The sequence below is a fragment of the Lissotriton vulgaris genome, unplaced genomic scaffold, assembly GCF_964263255.1.
Source record: "Lissotriton vulgaris unplaced genomic scaffold, aLisVul1.2 SCAFFOLD_2328, whole genome shotgun sequence".
Classification (NCBI taxonomy): domain Eukaryota; kingdom Metazoa; phylum Chordata; class Amphibia; order Caudata; family Salamandridae; genus Lissotriton; species Lissotriton vulgaris.
In genome coordinates, this window is record NW_028243474.1 from 252,383 (window position 1) to 273,939 (window position 21,557).

The following is a 21,557-nucleotide window of genomic DNA, read 5'->3' on the forward strand; positions in this document are numbered from 1 at the left end:
TAGGCCCTGGTGTTAGGATGTCGGAGTCTCCATATGTCGGTGAGCCCAGCTTCCGCCAGTGATTGCTTACCTGCATTGGACAGAGTCCCTGTCTGGCCCCATCTTTGTCCAGAGCGATCCATGTCGCCATCTAGGACCATGTTGAAGTCCCCTCCTAGCAAAACTATTGGGTCTGGCAAATCTGTGATTTCCTGAATTACGGTCTTCAAAAAACCCTCCTGCCCACTATCAGGGACATATACCGAGTCTATCGAAAACATGTGTGTGTCTAAGATGAAGGTGTAGGCCCTTTAATTTCCGCCTGTTTGCTACCAACACGTCCTGGGAACTTAGAAGCGACCAAGATGGCAGCCACAGTGGTTTTGAAAGTGGCTGACGAGAACATCTGGTATGGGAACACCTTTGATCTTAGTAAGTGTCGGCAAGTAGCAGATGCGTCTCCTGAAGCATGCATATATGGGCATCTGATCGCTCCAGGGATGACACAAGGACTCGGCGCTTAGAGGAATTATGTAGCCCTTTCACATTCAGGGACACGACATGGATGTCAGGAGTCATAGAGGTGGGAACTCAAACCCGCTATAGCTAACAACACCGTTCCTGTGGAGATGGGAGGCTTGGTGAGGTAGTGTAAGACGACCCTGCATGAACATCGGAGGAGGAGGAGGCAACCCAATAGAAAGAAAAGAAGAAAAAAGAAAAACAACTAACAAACGTAAAGGATGAAACCTTCATATGAACCGTTCACAAATGTCCCAGGTAGTTCGCCTGTGGTGAGCCGTGGGATGGATAGCAGGAGCTCCTGCTGCCCCCCCCTACCCTGGACCCAGCCATATCAGCCGGTGTAACCTTACAAGAAAGCAAAAAAGAGAGACGGCTCTTCAAAATACATAGATCCACTGCGGGGTTGGAGTCTTCCGCCCGGCCCTCCCACTTGAAAATGAGTCTGAATGGATGCCCCCAAGAGCAAGCGATGTAGTTGGAGCGGAGTAATGCAGTGATGGGGCGAGATTGTGTAATTTCTGTAGAGTGGAGGATGCGAAGTCCTGGAAGAGAAGAGGCCTGCAGGAGTGGAATTCAATGGGGTGATTGGACCGTTCCTCGCGTAGAATGCGTTCCTTAAGCTTAAAATCGTGAACACATGTCAAGATATCGGGTGGCGGAGACGTTGGGGATCTCTTGAGGCCCACTCGATGCGTCCGGTCAAGCCAGATCTCCTGGTCTGGGGGACCTCTAGGATGTGGCGGAACAGGTCCATGACGAAGGCTTCAATGTGCTGTTCTTCTGTTCCCTGAAGGATCGCCCGAATCTGGATAATATTTCGGCGGGAGCGATTCTCCAGGTCCTCGGTGTGGGACTGAAGGTCCCGGTGTTCTCGAAGCCCGAGCACTTCCTGTTGGAGCTGGGACACCTCTTCGTCTCTGGCTGCTGTCTGGTTCTCTAGGTCATCCACTCGATCCCCCACCAAGTCGATATCTGAAGAGGTGTGGCGCTGTGGCTAGGGCGACTGAATCCGGCTTCTGGGGATCACAGTTCGATCCCTGGCACCGGCGGCTGATAAGCCCAGCACCATGTGACTCTGGGCAATAGCTTGCTTAATCTTCCCGATGGCCCCCAGCACCTAGAGACCCTTAAGGGTGATTGTGCACTTTACAAATGTGGGTTATATCTTTACGCATCTCACAGATTTCAGTAGTAAGATCCTTCTACATGGTATGGAACTCCCTGGTAAGATCCGCGAAAAGAGCCCAAGAGCTTTCTTGGGCCAGACTGGGTACTACAGAAAATGTCTTGTGTTATGGATCAATAGTGACACAGTAGAATGATCTCACCTCGAAGAAATTGCCTAAGAAAGTTCAGTTACAGTTAGCTGCCAGAAAGCATTTGATGACCTGAAGCTAATCATGTGCTCTGTTCCAATTCTGCAAAGTCCTGACTACTCCAAACCATTCACTGTCCAGGCGCATTCTTCTGCGACAGGGATATGTGCATTGTTGTCACAACTTAAAGTAGAGGGCCAGGATCAACCAAATGCTTTTATCAGCAGAAGGTTGACCCCTGGGGAAAAGCGTTGGTCAGCTATTGAGAGGGAGGTCTTTACTGTGAACGGGGCCCTAAAGAAGGTGAGGACATACCTGTTTGGCACTTACTTCCTTATTTAGACTGACCAAAAGCCCCTCTTATGGCTTAAACAAATGAAGGGTAAAAAGCCCAAACTTTTGAGGTGGTCCATTTACCTTCAGGTAAGGGGCTTTTCAGTGGAACATATACATTGGAGTAACCAAGCAAACGCAGATGGACTTTCCAGATATTTCTACTTAGAAAATGAAGACTCAACTGTGCAAGGTTAGTCTCATATTTCTACGTTTGGGAGGAGGGGTTGTGTAGGAAAGTAGGATCTGCGATCACCTCCGAGACAGGTCTTAGTGTATTGTGCTGGGGTTGCAGCACTTTCCAGCGCCACCAGATTGCATTGAAGGGCAGAAATGGTTCCCCCTTGCATACTCTGATTTGAGCCAGCTCAGGAACCCTTGATTTTCACTCTGGCATGAAACTGGACAAAGGACATGGGAGTATACTTCCCTCTGTCCAGCCCCTCTTCTGGGAGGGATCCCTGAGTCGTTCCAACCTTTTCCTTGGTTATTTAAGGGTTCCCCTGTGGGTGGGTGCTCAGATTCGTCATGAAACAATACTGACCCCTGAAAGCAAGACAATTGTGTACTGCCTGGACAGTTGGACCTCGTTGGACTTTGACTGAACAGCGACTGCAACACCGAAGACTGCTGCTGCTCCTGGTTTTCCAGGACCAACAGCAGGGGAGTCGGAGCATGTTTCGAGCCAGCAGGGGAGCCTATTGAAGCAAGAGTGGACCCTTTGGAGGACCCACATGCCAAAGGCACAGGAGTCACATAAGGACCTCAAGCAGCTCACCAAAGATGGGCCTCGAGCGGCCCGAAGGCTGGAGGCACAAGAGTCACAAGAGGACCTCAAGCAGCTCACCAAAGATGAAGGTCCACAGTGCAGAGGATGTGGTGAGGACCCTGATCTTGGAAGAAAGATGCTGGAGCGCAGAGCCAACAAGCCTTGGCAACAGCAAGTCAACGTGGTACACAGGGGTTCCGTCCCAGCAGTTCCGACGAGAGATAATGACCTCAAAATTTCATGGAGGACAGGTCAGGCCTCGAACGAGTTGCAGAACCACCACCTGGGTTGCTGGGTCTCGGGAAGTTCATAGGACATCAGGAGCAGCAGACCGGTCTGCTTTGTTGCGGTTCCTGCAGATGCAGGGGAGTGACCCCTTCTCTCCAAAGGTGATTTCTTAGAGTGTCCTCGAAAACCCTGGTTGAAGCACACACACAGAGGACGAAGAAAACTTGAACAGCGAGACCAGGAGCAGCAGGAGTCTTCCGTGATACAGACTCCGTTCCAATCAAAGTCCAGCAAAGTCCAAGTGGGGAGAGAATGTGGCCTAACTGCTAGGGTGGTTGACCTCGGAGCTGGGGAACCAGGTTCGAGTCTCGGTAGGGACGCTCAACATTCTGTGACTCCGGGCAAATCACTTTATCTCCCCGTGCCTAACAAAATGAATGTGGCCGTATTTAATGTAAATGGTGCTCATGTAAAGCGCTATGATACCTCTGGGTCTAGGTGGCGCTACATAATAAGACTCCACCCAAAAAAAAAAAAAAATGGTTGACGAGCGCTGTAGTTTCAGGGTTGAGTCTTGTCCCTCGACAAATCGGAGGACCCACCCACAAGAAAGCCCTTAAATACCCTAAAGAAAGGGTTGGAATTACTCGGGGGTCCCTCCAGGAGGAGGGGCTGGATAGAGGGGAGCATACTCCTAAGTCATTTGTCCAGTCTTGCACCAGGGCAGGAGGCAAGGGATCCCTGAACTGTCTCAAACTGGAATATGCCAGTGAAATATGACAAAATGTGCCCTTCAAAGCAGTCTGGTGGTGCTGGCAAGCGCCCCCACCGTCAGCCCAATACACTATGTCCTGTCTGGGAGGTGATCACCCCCACCCCACCTCCCCCCGTGACAGGAAACCTATTTTTCTACCTTCCCCTGCTCATGTTCAGCAGCAGGAGTAGGGCAGAATTGTGTCTGTGGTTGACAAGAGTTCTAGCTTGTTTGTAGACCCGGAAAGTCTGATACCGGGAGTACCCTGAGGAGCCCCCAGTACACAGGATCATACTTCCAATACTGAAATCGGTGTTGGGGTATGAATCCAACATGTTTGATACCACACACAACTGGGTTCGGTGCAGCCACTATATAGTTAGACATCTCGTAATGACAAATGTTCACCAAATGTATTAAAATGGCTGACTGTACTTACAAATCCTGGAGAATCGACTCAGAGGTTTGCAACTAAGCACCATGCCCTCAGAACCGAAGAGCCTGCTATATGTGTGACTTATAGGTTTTAAGTGCAGGGACCTCAGAAATAAGGAAACATATCTGATGTTAGAGGTGCAAGCACCAACTCACACAGGCTGCAAAGTCACGCCTGCAGTCAGAGTTTAAGTGAACTCCCAGGATTGGCACAATACATGCCACAGCCCATGGGAGATCCCTGGTGTACCTATGTCCTGAGTACCTTAGTACCATATGTTAGGGACTTACCATGGCAATTTAGAGGATAAGGCACAGTTGCTGGGGTCCTGATTAGGAGGATTCCAGCAGACTAGATCAAAAACACACTGACACCAAGCAAAAAGCGGGGGCAACCATGAAAGCAAATCCTAATTTCCTACACAATCCCCCCTCCCACAAACGTAAGGAGATTATGCTAACCTTGCCCAGTTGAGTCTTCATTTTCCAAGTGGAAATATCTGGAGAGTCCATCTGCATTGGGGACTAATCCAGCCTCCTACACACGCCTCATGAGTACATTCCAGAACCTTCTACTCAATCAAAGCAGAGAATTGTAATTTACACTCAAATATGGCACAAACATTTCTACTATAGATTGAATAAAGGAGCAGGACCATGCTAGAGACCAAACAAATAACTAACTTTAGTACACACTAGACAGAGGCGCAAATATATGTACCCAGTACAAATACGCAAACATCTCTCCTACAGGATGGAAAGGCAACATATCTAGTGTGCATGTATCAATGACAGAATGCTACACATCAAATAATTAGAGCACACTCCAAAAAACAAACCATTTGACAAATTGAGCAAATAGGTACACAAGCCTACGGCATATTATACAATTCTTCGGCACGCTGAAGGACACAGGCCCCTCTAACCACTAAAAAGACCTAACCCAATCTCTTAGACATTAAATACCAACTCAAACAACTTTTCTACACTTTGACAAATAAAATACCCACATTACTGAGAAGCCCTCATCAAGATGCACTACATACACACCACAAAGACACCCACCACAACAGAGGAGTATTTACCTTCAGTTGAGAAGGCAATCATTAGTGTGGCCGCTGTGTACAGGAATCTGAAACAAGGAATAGACAAACACAGGTTATACTATTGTCGCGCAGAACTTAGAGTGTGGCATGTAGTGATCCTGGAAGATGTACACAGTTTGAATATATAAGTATATATGTAACAGAAACACACATAAGCTGTAGAGGTAGCATCTCACGGGCAAGTCTCAATGGAATGGGCTAGTTCTGATAAGTGAAGTTCTGCAGCACCTGCGCTCACCCAATACTGTTAATACACAAGTGAGCTAACACTCACCAAGCCGTAAGGTAAAAATACATAGATGGCTCCCAACTCATATACAGCAGTGGCTTCGCTAAGGAGCGTCGCCCCACTGACCAGCCTGAAGAACAGCCCACTCCACCCACATCCGAACCAAAACAGCACTATCACAACCTTTGCACCTGGAACCCTATCACTACCGAAGACACCATCCACCTGATGAACTCCATCCACTCAGGTTCCCCCACCGACCCATGTCCCCACCACATCTTCAACAAAGCAGACTCCATCATCGCACCCCATCTCCGTGATGTCATCAACTGTTCCTTCAACTCCGCCACCTTCCCGGACAGCTGGAAACATGCCGAACTTAGCGCCCTTCTGAAGAAACCGACAGCAGACCCCTCTGAACTTAAGAACTACCGCCCCATCTCACTCCTCCCATTCCCTGCCAAAGTCATTGAGAAAGCCGTCAATAATCAGCTCGCCACCTTCCTCGAATCCAACAATTCCCTCAACCCCTCACAGTCCGGCTTCTGAGCCAAACACAGCACCGAAACCGCCCTCATCGCAGCTACAGACGACATCCGAACGCTACTGGACAACGGAGAGACAGTTGCCCTCATCCTACTTGACCTCTCCGCTGCCTTCGACACAGTCTGTCATAAAACCCTCGTACAACGCCTCAGCAACGTCGGAATACAAGGAAAAGCTTTGGACTGGATCATATCGTTCCTCACCGAACGAACCCAGAGAGTCCGCCTCCCCCCATTCAAATCAGAGGCCACCGAAGTCATCTGCGGCGTACCACAAGGATCATCTCTCAGCCCCACCCTCTTCAACGTTTACATGAGCCCCCTCGCATCCATCGCGCGACAACACAACCTCAACATTATCTCCTACGCAGACGACACCCAGCTGATCCTCTCCCTCACCAAAGACCCAAACACCGCCAAAACCAATCTACACGAAGGAATGAAAAAAGTAGCCGTTTGGATGAAGAACAGCCGTTTAAAACTTAACTCTGACAAAACGGAAGTCCTCATCTTAGGATCATCCCCCTCTGCCTGGGACGACTCATGGTGGCCTCCGGCCCTTGGTACAGCACCCATACCTACAGATCACGCACGTAACCTGCGCTTCATCCTGGACTCCTCCCTCTCGATGACCAAACAAGTCAACGCCGTCTCATCTTCTTGCTTCAACATACTTCGCATGCTCAAAAAAATCTTCCGCTGGGTCCCCACCGAAACAAGAAAGACAGTCACCCACGCACTGGTCACCAGCCGATTGGATTATGGAAATACCCTCTACGCCGGAACCACAGCCAAACTACAGAAAAAACTCCAAAGCATCCAAAACGCCTCAGCTAGACTCATACTGGACATCCCCCGTCAAGCTCACATTTCCGGTCACCTGAAGGAGCTCCACTGGCTCCCCGTCAACAAGAGAATAACGTTCCGTCTCCTCACCCACGCACACAAGGCCCTCTATGACCTAGGACCCGAATGCCTCAACACACGACTGTCCTTCTACACACCCACCCACCAACTACGATCATCCAATCAAGCCCTCGCCGCAGTTCCGCGCATCCAGAGATCCACTATGGGAGGAAGATCCTTCTCCTACTTAGCGGCCAAAACATGGAACTCTCTCCCCACTCCCCTCCGCCTTACACAGAACACCTCTCCTTCAGAAAGCAACTAAAAACCTGGCTATTCGATATATAATGCACCCACCATCCCTCAAGCGCCTTGAGACCCTCTGGGTGAGTAGTGCGCTATACAAATTACAGAACTAGAACTGCTCAGAGCAGTGGAAAAGGAAAAATAAAATTATAACATTATTTTCATTTTCGTTTTTGTACCGGTTATGGGGCTATGTAAGGGTGGAGGAATGTTAGGCACCCTAAGTGCGCCTGACGGTTTGACCAGCGGTCTTGGGCTGGCCAAACACAGTGGTGTAACGAAAGTCTACGGGGCCCCCCTGCAATGTACATGGAGGGGCCCCGCTCCAGATTTTATACGGAGCGCTCCGGCCTAAGTACTGTGCTGAGGGAGCAGCCTGCAGCTCGGGGCCACCCCGCATTGCGGGGGAAGCGGGCCTGTGTTACGTCCCTAGCCAAACAGTCATGAGCACCTCCCATTTCACCACCTGGCTGTGATGCACTGCTGGGTGGAGAGCAATCCCAAGGCTCCGGCAGTACCCAGAGCACCAGCCTCCCCCTTCCTGATCCGTAGCCTCCGAGATCATCTGCGGCGTACCCCAAGGATCATCCCTCAGCACGACATTCTTTAACATCTACATGGCACCGCTCGCCCACGTCGCCAGACTGCACGACCTCAACATCATCTTACGCTGACGACACCCAGCTGATCCTCTCCCTCACCAAGGACCCCCTCACTGCCAAAACCAACCTCCACAAACGAATGAAGGCCGTCGCAGAGTGGATGCATAACAGGCGTATGAAGCTGAACTCGGACAAGACGGAGGTCCTCATCCTCAGCTCCAACACCTCAGCCTGGGACAACTCCTGGTGGCCAACAGCACTAGGAGCAGCACCGACTCCCACCGACCACGCACGCAACCTGGGGTTCATCCTTGATTCAACACTCTCCATGACCAAGCAAGTCAACGCCGTCTCATCCTCCTGCTTCAACACCCTTGCACGCTCCGCAAGATATACAGGTGGATTCCCACCGGAAGATGAAGAACGGTCACCCAGGCCCTCGTCAGCAGCAGGCCTCGGCCAAACTCCTGAAACAACTTCAACGCATACAGAACGCCTCTGCACGCCTGATCCTCGACATCCCTTGCCACAGCCACATCACACCCCACCCAAGAGACCTGCACTGGCTTCCCGTCAACAAGAGAATCCCGTTCAAGCTCCTTACCCACGCTCACAGGCACTCCGCAACACCGGACCAGCATACCTCAAGAGACGACTCGTCTTCTACACCCCGAACCGCCAGCTCCGCTCCGCCCACCTCTCCACCATCCCCCGCATCTGAAGAGCGACCACCGGCGGCAGATCATTCTCCCACCTCGCCGCCAAGAACTAGAACACCCTCCCCATCCTCCTAAGAGAGACCCAGGATCTACTAATCTTCAGGAGGCTACTCAAGACCTGGCTATTCGAGCAGTAGCAGCAGCCACACCTTACCCCCCAACAGCGCCTTGAGCCCCTCACAGGTGAGTAGTGCCCTTTACAAATGTTCTGATTGATTGAATGCTCCCAAGTCCCATTGCAGCCTGATGGCAGTTTTACACTTCAATTCGACTAGACAAAATAACTGCCTTACCAAGCTTTAAACGTCTTTAGTGCATATGCGTCACCCCTAAACAGGACCTAGACAGTTCATAGTGCAGGATGCATTATTGGAATTAAAAAGTAGAACAGGTACTTTTAAGGTTTACATCTCCTGGTAGTGAAAAACTCACAACCTTATAACATTTAATAAGTATTGACGTTTGTTTGGGAGCAGGTAAAAGATTCATGTTTGTTGTATGAGTAATTGTAATTTAGAAACCTCTTTAATGGTAGTCAGATTTTAAGTCTCAATTCAGGAAATGCCACTCTTATGAAGTTGGCATTGACTTGTCCTAACCATTTGATGGCTGCAGCTCGTTTCTGGGTAACATGACTAAGCGTAGTTGGCAGTTGACCTTTGTGTATTCCCCGCAGACAGCCCAAGAATATAGGGACTAGGTGTGCCTGTTTGAGCCATCTCTCTGGGAAGTGGTGGTCAACTACCGTACTTGCCCTTCAAAGGTTCTGGTTCAGCCCACACACAAAGGAATTTACACAAGCCTATTGTACCCCAAGACAAACCTAGACCAGGGCAGGGAGGCAGGATACTCCTGACACCTCTTTAGGGGGAAACTCCAGAAGCTGCTTCCACTTCAAAGAGGGCACCAGGAATACAAAGGGGACCCTCTGACCCACTCATCAGACAATTTCTGGACCAGTGGAAGACTCATGAGAAGGCCTGCTCTTCTGCCCTGCTGCTCTGCCGCAAGAACGACTGCCCAGCTGCCCTGCTGCCTGTAGTGTCTTGCAAATTTTATGGCAGAACCCTTCTGGTTCCTAACCGACTCCATAGAGCTGCGACGTAGGTATCAGAGCACAGCGCAATGAAAGCTTGTTTCGTTCGCAGATACATGCAGCAGTATAAAGGCTTGTAATACTAAGCTCCAAGTGAGCCAAAGTTATTGGCGAGCACCCAGGCTGGGGAGGACACTACAAATGGTGATGAGATCAGGGATGAGTAACTTGAAAAACAACTGTGCTCTCCCAGAGAGTTGCTGTGGTACAAGCAAACTGCTTGTGCGTGCCACGTGTGTTGCTGTCAAAGTATAGAACTGACACTTCATGCATGTGGAGTCAAAGGGCAACTCCAGCCACAGTAAAGCAGGTAAAGACAACAGAGCGTTGCAAAGAATTTAAACGACTATAGTTGAGAACCTGCTGGTCCGGCCAAACAAAGGTACAGCACTGTCATTCAAGATAAATTTGTACATTATAAGGAGTGCTAAAGCTGAAGGCGGATTTAACCTGGTTGATGCATCTTATCTTCTATTAAGGGTTTTTTTTTAATAGCGCTCTGACACCATAGGTTTCATGGCGCTTATTGAGTGCTGAAAGGTGTAAAGGAGGGGATCTAGCCAGATAGTGTGAAAAGACTGGTTTTCAGGAGTTTTCTGAATTCAAGAAGAGACTGGGAAGATTTTAGCGGGAGGGACAAAAAGTTCCAAAATTTGAGAGCCAAGTAAGCAAATCTACGACCACCGAATTTTTTGAGCTTGGTTGAGGGAATGACTAAGAGCTGCCGGTGAGAAGACCGTAGATTGCGTACCGGGCAATAAGGGGTGACCAGGGATTTAAGAAAGGCGGGAGAAGTCCCTAGCACAGCTTTGAATGTCAGGCAGCTGATCTTAAACGCAGCCCTCTGTTCAACCGGCAACCAGTGGAGTTTGTGAAGTAATGGTTTCGCAGACTGCCACTTCGGGATTTTATAGGCCAGTCTAGCCGCCTGGTTCTGCACAATTTGAAGCTTATAGAGAAGGGATTTGGATAGGGCATGGTATAGAGAGTTTGAGAAATCCAGGCGAGAGAGCACCAGGGCAATCAAGACTTGTAACAGAGCCTCAGGTGTAACGAGGTGGGAAACTTTCCTAATTTTCCTTAGCTGGAACATGCAAGATGACACGACAGCACCCACCTGGGGCTTGAGAGAGAGCTCTGTGTCAATGATAACCCCGAGACTCTTTGCTGACTAAGGCGGAGCGGGCGGGGAGCCAAGCTCTACCGGCCAGAACTGTGGGCCCCAAAAAGTGGGGCTGTTACCCGGGAGGATCAGCTCTGTTTTCCCCAGGTTCAACTTGAGCTGGTTACAGTTCATCCATTGCTGGATGTGTAACATGACAGTAGATTGACAGTCAAGAGCTGCATTGGGAGTGTTAAGGGGAAAGATAATTTGCAAATTGCATAGTTGAAGGCGGTGATGTCCCACTTCTTCAAAGAGTGGATAAGCGGTTGGAGATAAAAGATTGAAGAGCAGAGGGGACAGGGATGAACCCTGAGGCACTCCGCAGATGGAAGGTTCCTTGGCGGCCGTGTAAGGGCCTAAACGGACCGCCTGGGTTCTGCCCGACAAGAAGGATTTAATCCAGGCAAAGGCCCGGATGCCGGCCTGCTCGAAACGGTGGAGAAGGATGTTATGGTCCACCGTGTCGAACGCCGCCGACAGATCCAGTAAGACGAGTGCCTGAGGCGTCCCTTTATCGGCATTGCCCCTTAAAGAATCCATAACTGCCAGGATCACAGCTTCGTGGAGTGGGCTGGTCTAAAACCGGCTTGGTTAGGTTCGAGGTGGTTGGAACGCTCGATAAATTGAGAGAGGCAACTGATGACGTGTGCCTCCAAAAGTTTGGAAAAATAGGGCAAGAGAGAAATAGGCCGATAGTTGGTAAGATCCTCCGGGTCAGCTCCGAGCTTTTTCAACAGGGGCACCAAGACAGCCTCCTTAAAGGAGTTGTTTACCGTGCCCATCTCAAGGTAGGTGTTTAACAGAGGCAAAATGCAATCCGGCAGAACCAGGCAGATGTCGAAGATTAGAGGGGGGACAGCAATCATTGGGCGAGCCAGATTTGACTCGGGCAACAAGTTTGGCCAGATTGGGGGAATCAAGGGCAGGGAAGTGTAATAGGGAAAGTGGGTTTCCAGGAAGGGAGGCTGATATGGCAGCAGAGGGGGCGGAAGGGATAGTGTTCTTGATCTTAATATTTTTTCAATGAAAAAACTATTTAAGGCATTGCAAGACTCTTGGGTAGGGGCCTGAGCAGGGAGGGTTCTGGCGTCAGACGTGAGCTCACCCATAACTCTGAAGATCTCCTTGGACTTATTAGGGGCGACGAGGATCCTTTCAGAGATATGTAGGCATTTTGCTGCTATGATTGCACTTTTATATTTTTTTCTGTGCAGCGACATATGCCTCTCTGTCGGTGGGCGAGTAATTACGTCTCCACCTACGCTCCCCATCTGGCGCAGTTTAAGTTGTTGAGTTTTCAAGGAGGTATTAAACCACCTATGAGACTTACTGTGCCGGGAGCGAGGGAATCTGGAGAAGGGAGCGAAGTGGTCGCTAGCTTTGGTGATCCAGCTAGAGAGATCATCCTCCAGAGTATGGACAGTCGCGGCACTGCGCGGCGGGGGACGAGTATCAGCCAAGAAGGAAAGAAAGCCTGGAGAGTCAACGGCTCTCCATTTGCGAGCGATCCCACCCGCCAGGGGGGCAACCTTTACACGACCCCTAACTGTGATCACAGTGTCGATCATGTGATGGTCCGACCATATTCAAGGGGTGATCACAGGACAGGAGAAAGTGAGGTTGTGGGTCCAAATATGATCTAGGATATGGCCCCTGATGTGGGTGGGAGAAGTGACAAGTTGGATCATGTTAAGGTTGGAAAGAACTTCAAACAGCTCGGCCGCCTGGGGGCCAGCGTTACTGTCATTATACCAATAGTTGAAGTCGCCGAAAATAGCGACTCGAGCGGATGAGGTGATCAGGTCGGCTAGCTGTTCGCTCAGAGCGACGGGAAACAGAGGCATAGAGTGGGGTGGGCGATAAAGAGCAATAAGGGTGAAAGCTCCCTCCCCAGTTTCCAGACTGATGATAAGGTTGTCTACATCAGCAAGAGTGAAAGAAGTCGTGGAAATGAATTTAAACTCTTTCGTATGACAGCTGCCACCCCTCCACCAGCACGACCAGAAGGTCGGTTTACATTGAGCATATAGTAGTCGGGGTGTAATGCTGCCAGGATGTCAGGGAGGGAATCAGTCAACCATGTCTCAGTAATTAAAAGAATATCAGGGCTTTCATTAATAAGAAGAAGAAAGAGATCAGCCTGGTGTTTTACAAAAGAACGTGCATTTAGATATAATATGTGGACACGCGTTTCGCTGGTACTGGGGCGGGATGAGGACTTGCAGCTAGAACGTGGAAGGGATGTTTTCCAAGCAATGCCGAGTGAGGTAACACGAGCTAGGCTAGCCGGAGATAATACGCCATGTGCAGATTGGAGATTCCTGGGGACAGAGGGGGAGTAAGCAATAGGAGTGACAGCGTACCTGGCCCCTGGGCCCGTCCGGCCGCGGACGAGCGCAGATGGACAGGACTCTGGCACGACTCCGGCTCGGATCTGGCGCGTCCGCTGCGTGGAGGCATGGACGTCCCCTTTTATGCGCAACTAGAGCGCGAGGAAACCCAGCCACACCCAATATGCCCGCCGCTATTCTGTGCCCGGGACCAACTCCACAGCGTCGATACTCGGCTGGGAGTGGCCCAGGGCTGCAGGGAGGAGGGGGGAAGGAGTTAGCAGTGAAAAGCTTCTTAATCGAGCAATTTAGGCAATGTTGCGATTCAGAAGTAAAAGCGCCAATTTTTGCAGTAATTTCAATTTAAGAACAAGTTAAGAGCAAGGCAACACAACCTCCCGGCTTCCGCCTCAGGAGGGACTCAGGCACACAAACAATTGCAGCCGCTGCTAATCATAACTGGCTAAATAACACTGCGAACAGAAGTGCTGCAAGGCGGAGATAACCAGGTGTCAGAAAATGCAAATTGACATTTAGAAGAGAAGAAATAAATGACTTACTGAATACACTAAAGGAGTCATCGTACCACAGCACTTGGTGAAGATGGCTCAATTAGACGGGCTCAGTGTTGTGCTTACGGAGCCGTCAAAAACCTGAAGCAATTCATTGGTAGCGGAGTGTGGCTAAGAACAACTTCACAGGTTTTCAAAGAATAAAGATCCAAGAGCGACTCTCGGAATAGTGAGAATTTTCAGATGGCAGCGAAGAAAATCACGCTTCCAGCTATCATCAAAGATGATTCAGAGGCCAGCATGTTGCAAGGTATCACAGATGAGTTGCGTAAACCAAGTCGCAGTGATCCACCAGTGGTGCCAGTAAGTTCCAAACGGGTCTACAACGCTGCTGCATTCCTGAAACAACCACCACCTTCCAAAACCTCCAAAAAGCTAAATATTGATGATAGATGTACTGCTTTGATAGAGACATTTGATAATTTCATTGATGCACTGAAGAGACAGAACAGAAAGAGAACCAAGTGTCACAAAAATCTTGCTGCTGATGGTTTTAAAGAGTTATAAAGAATATGTTGCAAACTGAAAAATAAATTGTAAAACATGATATAAGAACAAGGGCGCAGGCAACAAATCTACTATTTGAAATTCCAACTATTGACATTGCAATTGCCCTGGGGAAATATATAAAGGTGATATTAAGTGCATTAAGAGACCAAGAATAATCTGTAGTACTGCATGAACATTTATATGAAGGAAATGATACAAGAACTAAAGGAAAGAAATGTGTTTTAAATGTAAGAATAAGTTTTATCTCAAGATGCAAATTTTAGTGAAGTTGGTTAACGTAAAAAGGCATGTAAGAGTTTTATGTGATATTGGACTCATTTTACACTGTTTTATGGGTTTTATGTGAATATTTTAAACCTGTGATATTGCCTCTTGCTCTCGTTTAAAGACTATGGTCATAATAAACCTAACCTTGACTTGACTTGAAAAATAAATTGCATACTGTCAGAATAAAGAAACTCTGAATCTCGATGCGAAAGATACATATTCAGTCAAGAGCCCCAAAAAGCCGGTGAAACCATTGAAGAATTTGTCAAGAGACTCGATACACTCGTCAAACACTGCAAGTTCAATTAATTTAATGATAAAGAAGCTATGCGTCTTAGGGGTAATGATGTTTGCTTGTCAGCTTATTTCAGACAATAAATGCTGAGAAAATCTTAGTCTGGAGCAAGTGTTGATGGCTGCCAGAGCTATGGAGTGTGCTGAAAGAGACAAGCTGCTGACATGGAGGCCAGAGGTGGCAAGAATGAATTAGTCAGGAGTATAAAAACTAAGCCGAAGCAAACACTGAAGAACACAAAGTTATGCCAACACGTAAAAAGAAGTTATGTATGAAATGGAGGTTTTCGATTCCACACGAAGATAAATGTCCCGCCATTGGACAGAAATGTAAAGGCTGTGGAAAAGAGCCATTTTGTGTTATTTTGTAAAGCAAAGGAAAAGTTAAATGCATCACAGCACAAAGACAAAATCGCCCCCAGAACATTCCAGAAGCAGCATGCGACGAACACCCACAAGGCCAGGTGGTGACATCAATTGAGGAAATTGACACTGAATGAAGTAGACTTATCTAAAACATCATCAACCAGATCTTCCACCTCAAAATCAAGTGAAAATTAGGAAGATGATTGTGCCATGTCAATGTTTACCTCAAAGAAATATGTGCATGTAAGACTGGCTGCATGTGAGGAAAAATGTCAGTCAAAGAAAAGTCGACATGACAAAGCACCAAAGTAATACAAACATTGTCCAAAGATTACATTGAAAAATAAATGGTTGCTCGATACCTTTCATCAACAGAAGTGCATCAATAAACATAATGCCTGAAGAGAAATAAAGTTAATTATCTCAATCACCCCGGCTTACGCCATTGAAAACCAAAGTGTACACATGGGCTCCATCGATGCCCATAAAAACTCAAGGTTAAATTTTAGCAACAATGAAACAGAAGTAAACGAAGGTGCGAGCACCCACCATGTGCTTCAAGGTACAGCGCCGACGCATCTCTGCTCAGTCACTCAGTGACTTTGAATCCAGATAAGAGTGAGTTCCACAAAACAAAGTTAAAGTTCTTAGGCAATATCTTTTCAGATGAAGGTAAGACGCCCGATCCTGCTGAAGTACAAGCCTTATCAAATGCTAATCCCCCACAAAATGTTTCTGTGATGAATTCACTTCTTGGCATGGCCAGTTACTGTTCAAGTTACATGCGAGAGTGCTACTATCAGTGCTGCATTTCGAGAGTTAAAGAAAATGGTTTCATTGAAGTGGTCACAAGAATGTGCGAAAAGTTTCAAGAATTTCAAACAAGCTATTGAACCTATTGCTGAATTGGGCTACTTCAATCCAAAGCTTCCTACAGAGGGTGTTGGTGTGGACGTTAGCCCAGTCGGGTTAGGTGCTATCCTGGCACAAGAGCGGACATCCCCATGCTCGAAAGCATATTGTGACATGCCAGTAGAAGTTTGTCCCAAACAGAACTTGCTTACCCTCAACCAGAGAAAGAAAGTTTGGCCGTGGTATGGGCTTGTGAACATTTCCATGTATTTCTGTATGGTTAGCCTTTTACACGTGTAACTGATCATAAGCTTTACGGACTATCTTTGCCAATGTAAAAGTCAAGATGCCTCTTTGCAATGAACGGTGAGGACCACAATTACCAGAGTACAATTACACTATTGAGCATCATCCAGTAAGTATCAAAACCCTGCTGACTTCTTTTCCAGAATGCCGATACAAGGTCAGGGTACTCCATCTAAGTCGGCTGAAGCCTATCTTAATTTCATTGTAAAAGCGAATACGCCAACTGCTAGTTCATTAGTCCAGATCATCACTGCTACATACCAGGATAGTGACATGCTGAAGCTGAAAGACATGATTACACATCAGTAATGGAACCAACATGTTTGACCTATTACCAGTGATTGTGAATATCAAAAACACAAACTTTAAAGATGACCTTTCCATAACTCAGGAGGAGTTATACTGCTAGGATCAAGAATCCTAATTCAGGAGAGTCTGCAACAGAAAATAATTGAAGTAGTTCACTAAGGACATTGTGGTATCGATACCACCAAAAGATCTTTCCGAACCAGAGTTTAGTTTCCATAATTAGATGAGTGTTAAAAAGGAACTCAAGGCCGGTCAATTATGCAACTGCCTTTCTACACATATTACTCAACATACTATTAACATTACCCGTGCGTTGGAGAGAAGAGCTGAGGACGCGGAAGGTAGGGCCCGTCGAAGTAACATCAGGGTCCTAGGAGTACCGGAACGATTGGAGGCGGGGAATGCTGAGCGCTTCCTGGAAACCTGGATCCGCACTCAGCTGTGCCCAACTGGACTGTCCAGTGTCTTTATTGTGGAACGAGCGCATAGGGCCCTTGTCCCCCCTCCGCGGCCGGGCGAGCCCCTAGAGCCCTAATCGCAAAGATCCTGAACTATAAAGACCGTGACTGTATTCTGAGGGCTGCAAGGGAAACGGAGTCCCTCACAATTGAGAACAGCCGCGTTTCCATTTACCCTGGCAATACCCAACATGTGCAGGAGCAGAGAAAGTCCTAGTTGGGAGTTAAACAAAAACTTCGGGAAATGAAACTCCAATACATGCTTTTATATCCAGCCAAGCTTAAGGTCCTCTCCCAGGGCCGCGCTCACTTCTTCGAGTCCCTGGCAGAGGTATGGGAGTGGCTCGAGATTCGGGGAGACGGCCTGCCCCCGGGTGAGCGTGGTGGCCACCGTGAGACCTGGGGGACCAGACCCCAGAAGAGGCGTCGAGGCAGAGGACGGTGCCGTTCTAGATCCCGAGGTTCTTCTGAGACTCGGGGTACAGTAGGAGCAGATGGCGCACTCCATATGGGAACATCACCGACGAGGACAGTTCCGAGGTCTCCCTGGTCGTCCATCCCTGGTGAGATTTTGGTCCCAGACACCTTGCAGGAAACACTGCCGGACACGGACTCCACGGCTCTGGTGATCCCAGAAACTGGCCTTTCTGAACCAAGGTTGGAGTAACAACTTAACCTGAGATACTGTTTGATTTACGTTCTGTTGTCCTCCGAATTAGGGGACTTCCTATTGGAACTCTGCTGGTCCAATACTGTTCCTAACCGGCACTAGAGGTTCTGGATACCTGGCTAAAGCGGAGGACTTGCACCCCAACGGACTGAGGTATGGGGTCCATTTTTTTCCCTGAGTGGATTGTCCCCCGTACTAATAACTGTCTTTAGTAGACATGCCCGGGGACTGTCTTAGACCACTGGGTCTCTCAGGGTGTTGAGGGGGGGGGGGGGTTGGGGGGGGGGGGGGGTTGGTTTGTTGTGTGTGAGTGTGTTTTGAGTGAGTTGTATGGGGTGGCTGTGTACGTCCTGGCACTGGCAGGGGAAGGGCGGGGTGGCGTTTTTCTTTGTTGCTATCCTCTTGCTCGTGGGTGGGGGTGGGGAAACTGTTTTTGAAGAAGTTCCGAGTTCTAGGGTTTTTGGAGGGTGGGGTGGGGTTGCTGTAGAGGTTATTGCTGGCATTATATGCATGATGAATCCGACATATGTGTGGCTCATTGACAAGGCTACTCCTTCCGGTCTAACCGGAGTGGGGGCCGGGGGGCGGCAGGACATTTTGTACATACACTATGGCCCGGATGGGCGCAATCATCGACCATGGGTTTTAAATTTTTAACTTGGAATGTGCGTGGTTTGGGTACTTGCACCAAGAGACACAGAGTCCTTTCATTCCTTAAACGACATGGGGTCTCTGTGGCCTGTTTGCAGGAGACCCATTTGGATGAAGACGGCGCACAGCGGCTATCTAAGAAATGGAGAGGTCAGATCTTCCACTCCTCCTTCTCCACATATGCCAGGGGGGGTCCTTATTTGAGTGGCCCCAGGGATCCCTTGTGCTGTCCAGTATGTCTAGACCAGAGGTCTTCAAACTTTTTGATGCCGAGACCCCCTTGTAAAATCTTTTTAGGGGTAAGGACCCCCTTCTGACAAAAGTTTCTAGAAACTGGTACTCCTCATCATCATCTTTTGACAACCATAAATGCGCCTGGTAGACCTCATCACATCCATCCATCATTCATCCACCCACACTTTCACACATCCATCCATGCATCATTCATCCATGCAACCTTTTATCCATCCATACATCCATCCATCAGTCCACCCTTTCATCCTTACATCCATACATCTATCCTTCATCCATCTATTCTTCACCCATCCACTCTTTCATCCTTACATCCATACATCCATCCTTCATCCATCCACCCTTTCATCCTTCCATTCATACATCCATCATTTACCCATCCACCCTTCCATCCATCCACCCATCATTCATCCACCCACATTTTTACACATCCATCCATCATTCATCCATGCAACCTTTTATCCATCCATACATCCATCCACCCTTTCATCCTCCCATTCATACATCTATCCATCATCCATCCACCCTTTCATCCATCCACCCACCCACCCTTTCATCCATCCATCCATCCATCATTTATCCCCCACTTTTTCACACATCCATCCATGTATCATTCATCCATGCAACCTTTTATCCATCCATACATCCATCCATCCTTCATCCGTCCACCCTTTCATCCTTCCTTCCATCCATCCACCCTTTCATCCTTCCATCCTTCATTTATCCCCCACCTTTTCACACATCCATCCATGTATCATTCATCCTTGCAATCTTTTATCCATCCATCCATCGTTCATCCATCCACCCTTTCATCCATCCATTCACCCATCATTCATCCACCCATCTTTTCACACATCCATCCATCCATCATTCATCCATGCAACCTTTTATCAATCCATACATCCTTCATCCAGCTACCCTTTCATCCTTTCATCCATCCACCCTTTCATCCATCCACCCTTTCATCATTCATCCAACCACCTTTTCACACATCCATCCATCCTTCATCCTTACATCCATCCATCCACCCATCATTAATTCACCCACCTTTTGTGTGCCTTTCTCATGGGGGAGGGAGGGGGGGTCAGTATCTCGCTGCGTGTTTTTCCTTCTTTCCCGATCATGGGAGGGCATCTCTGTGCCTCCCGGCTGGGGGCGGGGGATGTGTCACGGGACCCACAGCTCCAGGCGCGCAATATCCATTGACCTCAAAGGGCAGGCTACACTACAGCCTGCTCCCCCAGCCCCCCTCCCCCACTTCCCCCAGCTCGAAACGGCTTCAGGGACACACGCAGCCACACCCGAGTACTTGACAAGTCTTTTACTTGTTAATGAGGCTTCAATGTTTTTCACACCTCGGTGTGAATTAGGCCTCGCCGTGAGCACCCTCATCAGCCCAAGCCAGGGACAGAATCTGCGACCCCATTCAAAGGACTCCACGACCCCCCTGGGGGTCGCGCCCCCCAGATTGAAGACCTCTGGTCTAGACGGACGTTGAAGGCAGGTATCTCCTAGTGCGGCTTAAATTAGATGACAAGGAATTATTACTCCTTAACTCCTACGCACCAAATATCGATGACCCGACCTTCTTTTCTCGAATCCAAGATCTTGTAGCCTCGGATCTGGATGCGCCCTTCCTCTGGTTTGGGGATTTCAATTGCATGTTGCACCCTGAGTTGGATCGACATCCCCCTCGGTCGGGCACAAAGCCCCGTATGAAGGGGCGTCTTCGGGATGTGATGCACAATTTGGGGGCGCTAGATGTATGTCGTACTTGTCATCCCACCCAGAAACTATACACGTGTTATACTCCGACGCATGGTACCCATAGCAGATTGGACAGCGTGCTTGCGGCTAATCTCACCCCGTCTCTCACCTTGATGGTTACGCTTCAGGCCCGATACCTGTCAGATCATGCCCCAGTGACGTGCATGGCGCAGTGGGCTGATCGAGCTGCCCGTCCCCGCACCTGGCGAATGCCCACTGACATTCTTCAGGATCAGGTGGGTAAGGACCATGTGGTGACTGCTCTGTCGAATTACATAGATCTGAACTGGGGGGGGGGGGGGGGGCGATGATCTACCCTACTCTACTAAATGGGAGGCCCTGAAGGCGGTGGTGCGTGGAGCCTGCATGGGCCTCACATACGGGGTCCGGAAACAGTTGTTGTCTGAATTGCACGATGTGGAGGTTGTGCTTCAACTCAACCAAATCTCGACCAGATCCTGACGCTCTAGATCAGCGGACGGAAAAGGAGGCGCAGGTGTCGATACATGACATCCTTACCCGACTTGACAAATTCACATTGGGCCAATACAGGCAACGCCTCCACCGCGAAGGCGACAAATCTAGCCGCTTATTAGCCTGGATCCTTCGTCGTGAACTCGCGCCTGAAAGGATAGTTGCCTTACGAAACTCAAGTGGTGAGATGGTCCATTCGGAATCAGATATCCTTGAGGTCCTCCGTTCCCATCTACAGACTGTGTATGCAGCTGACCCCTTGGTTACGGAGGACTCCTATCGACCATATCTTCGAGATTTGGACCTCCAGACGCTGCCAGAGGCGGCAGTGAAGGAACTTGAGACCAAGCTGACACTGGGCGAGATCGGCGCGGTGCTTGCCACCCTCCCACGAAATAAGACCCCTGGCGGTGACGGTTTCCCATCCGAGTTTTATCACACTTTCGGGAACGCTCTGGCTACCCTCTTATTACAAGTTTACAATGAAGCTCTGGGCGCTGGCACTCTTCCACCCACCATGAATCAA

At 48.9% G+C, this 21,557-nt stretch overlaps 1 protein-coding gene across 1 annotated transcript in view; it reads right to left on the minus strand.

Annotated features, from left to right (window-relative positions):
- LOC147668339 (uncharacterized) overlaps positions 1–21,557 on the minus strand; it is a 354,881-nt gene that overhangs the window by 241,618 nt on the left and 91,706 nt on the right. Inside the window, exon 3 of the mRNA XM_086948585.1 lies at positions 5,425–5,471. Within this exon, the coding sequence (XP_086804711.1) occupies positions 5,425–5,471 (47 nt within the window). The remainder of the gene's footprint in view (positions 1–5,424; positions 5,472–21,557) is intronic.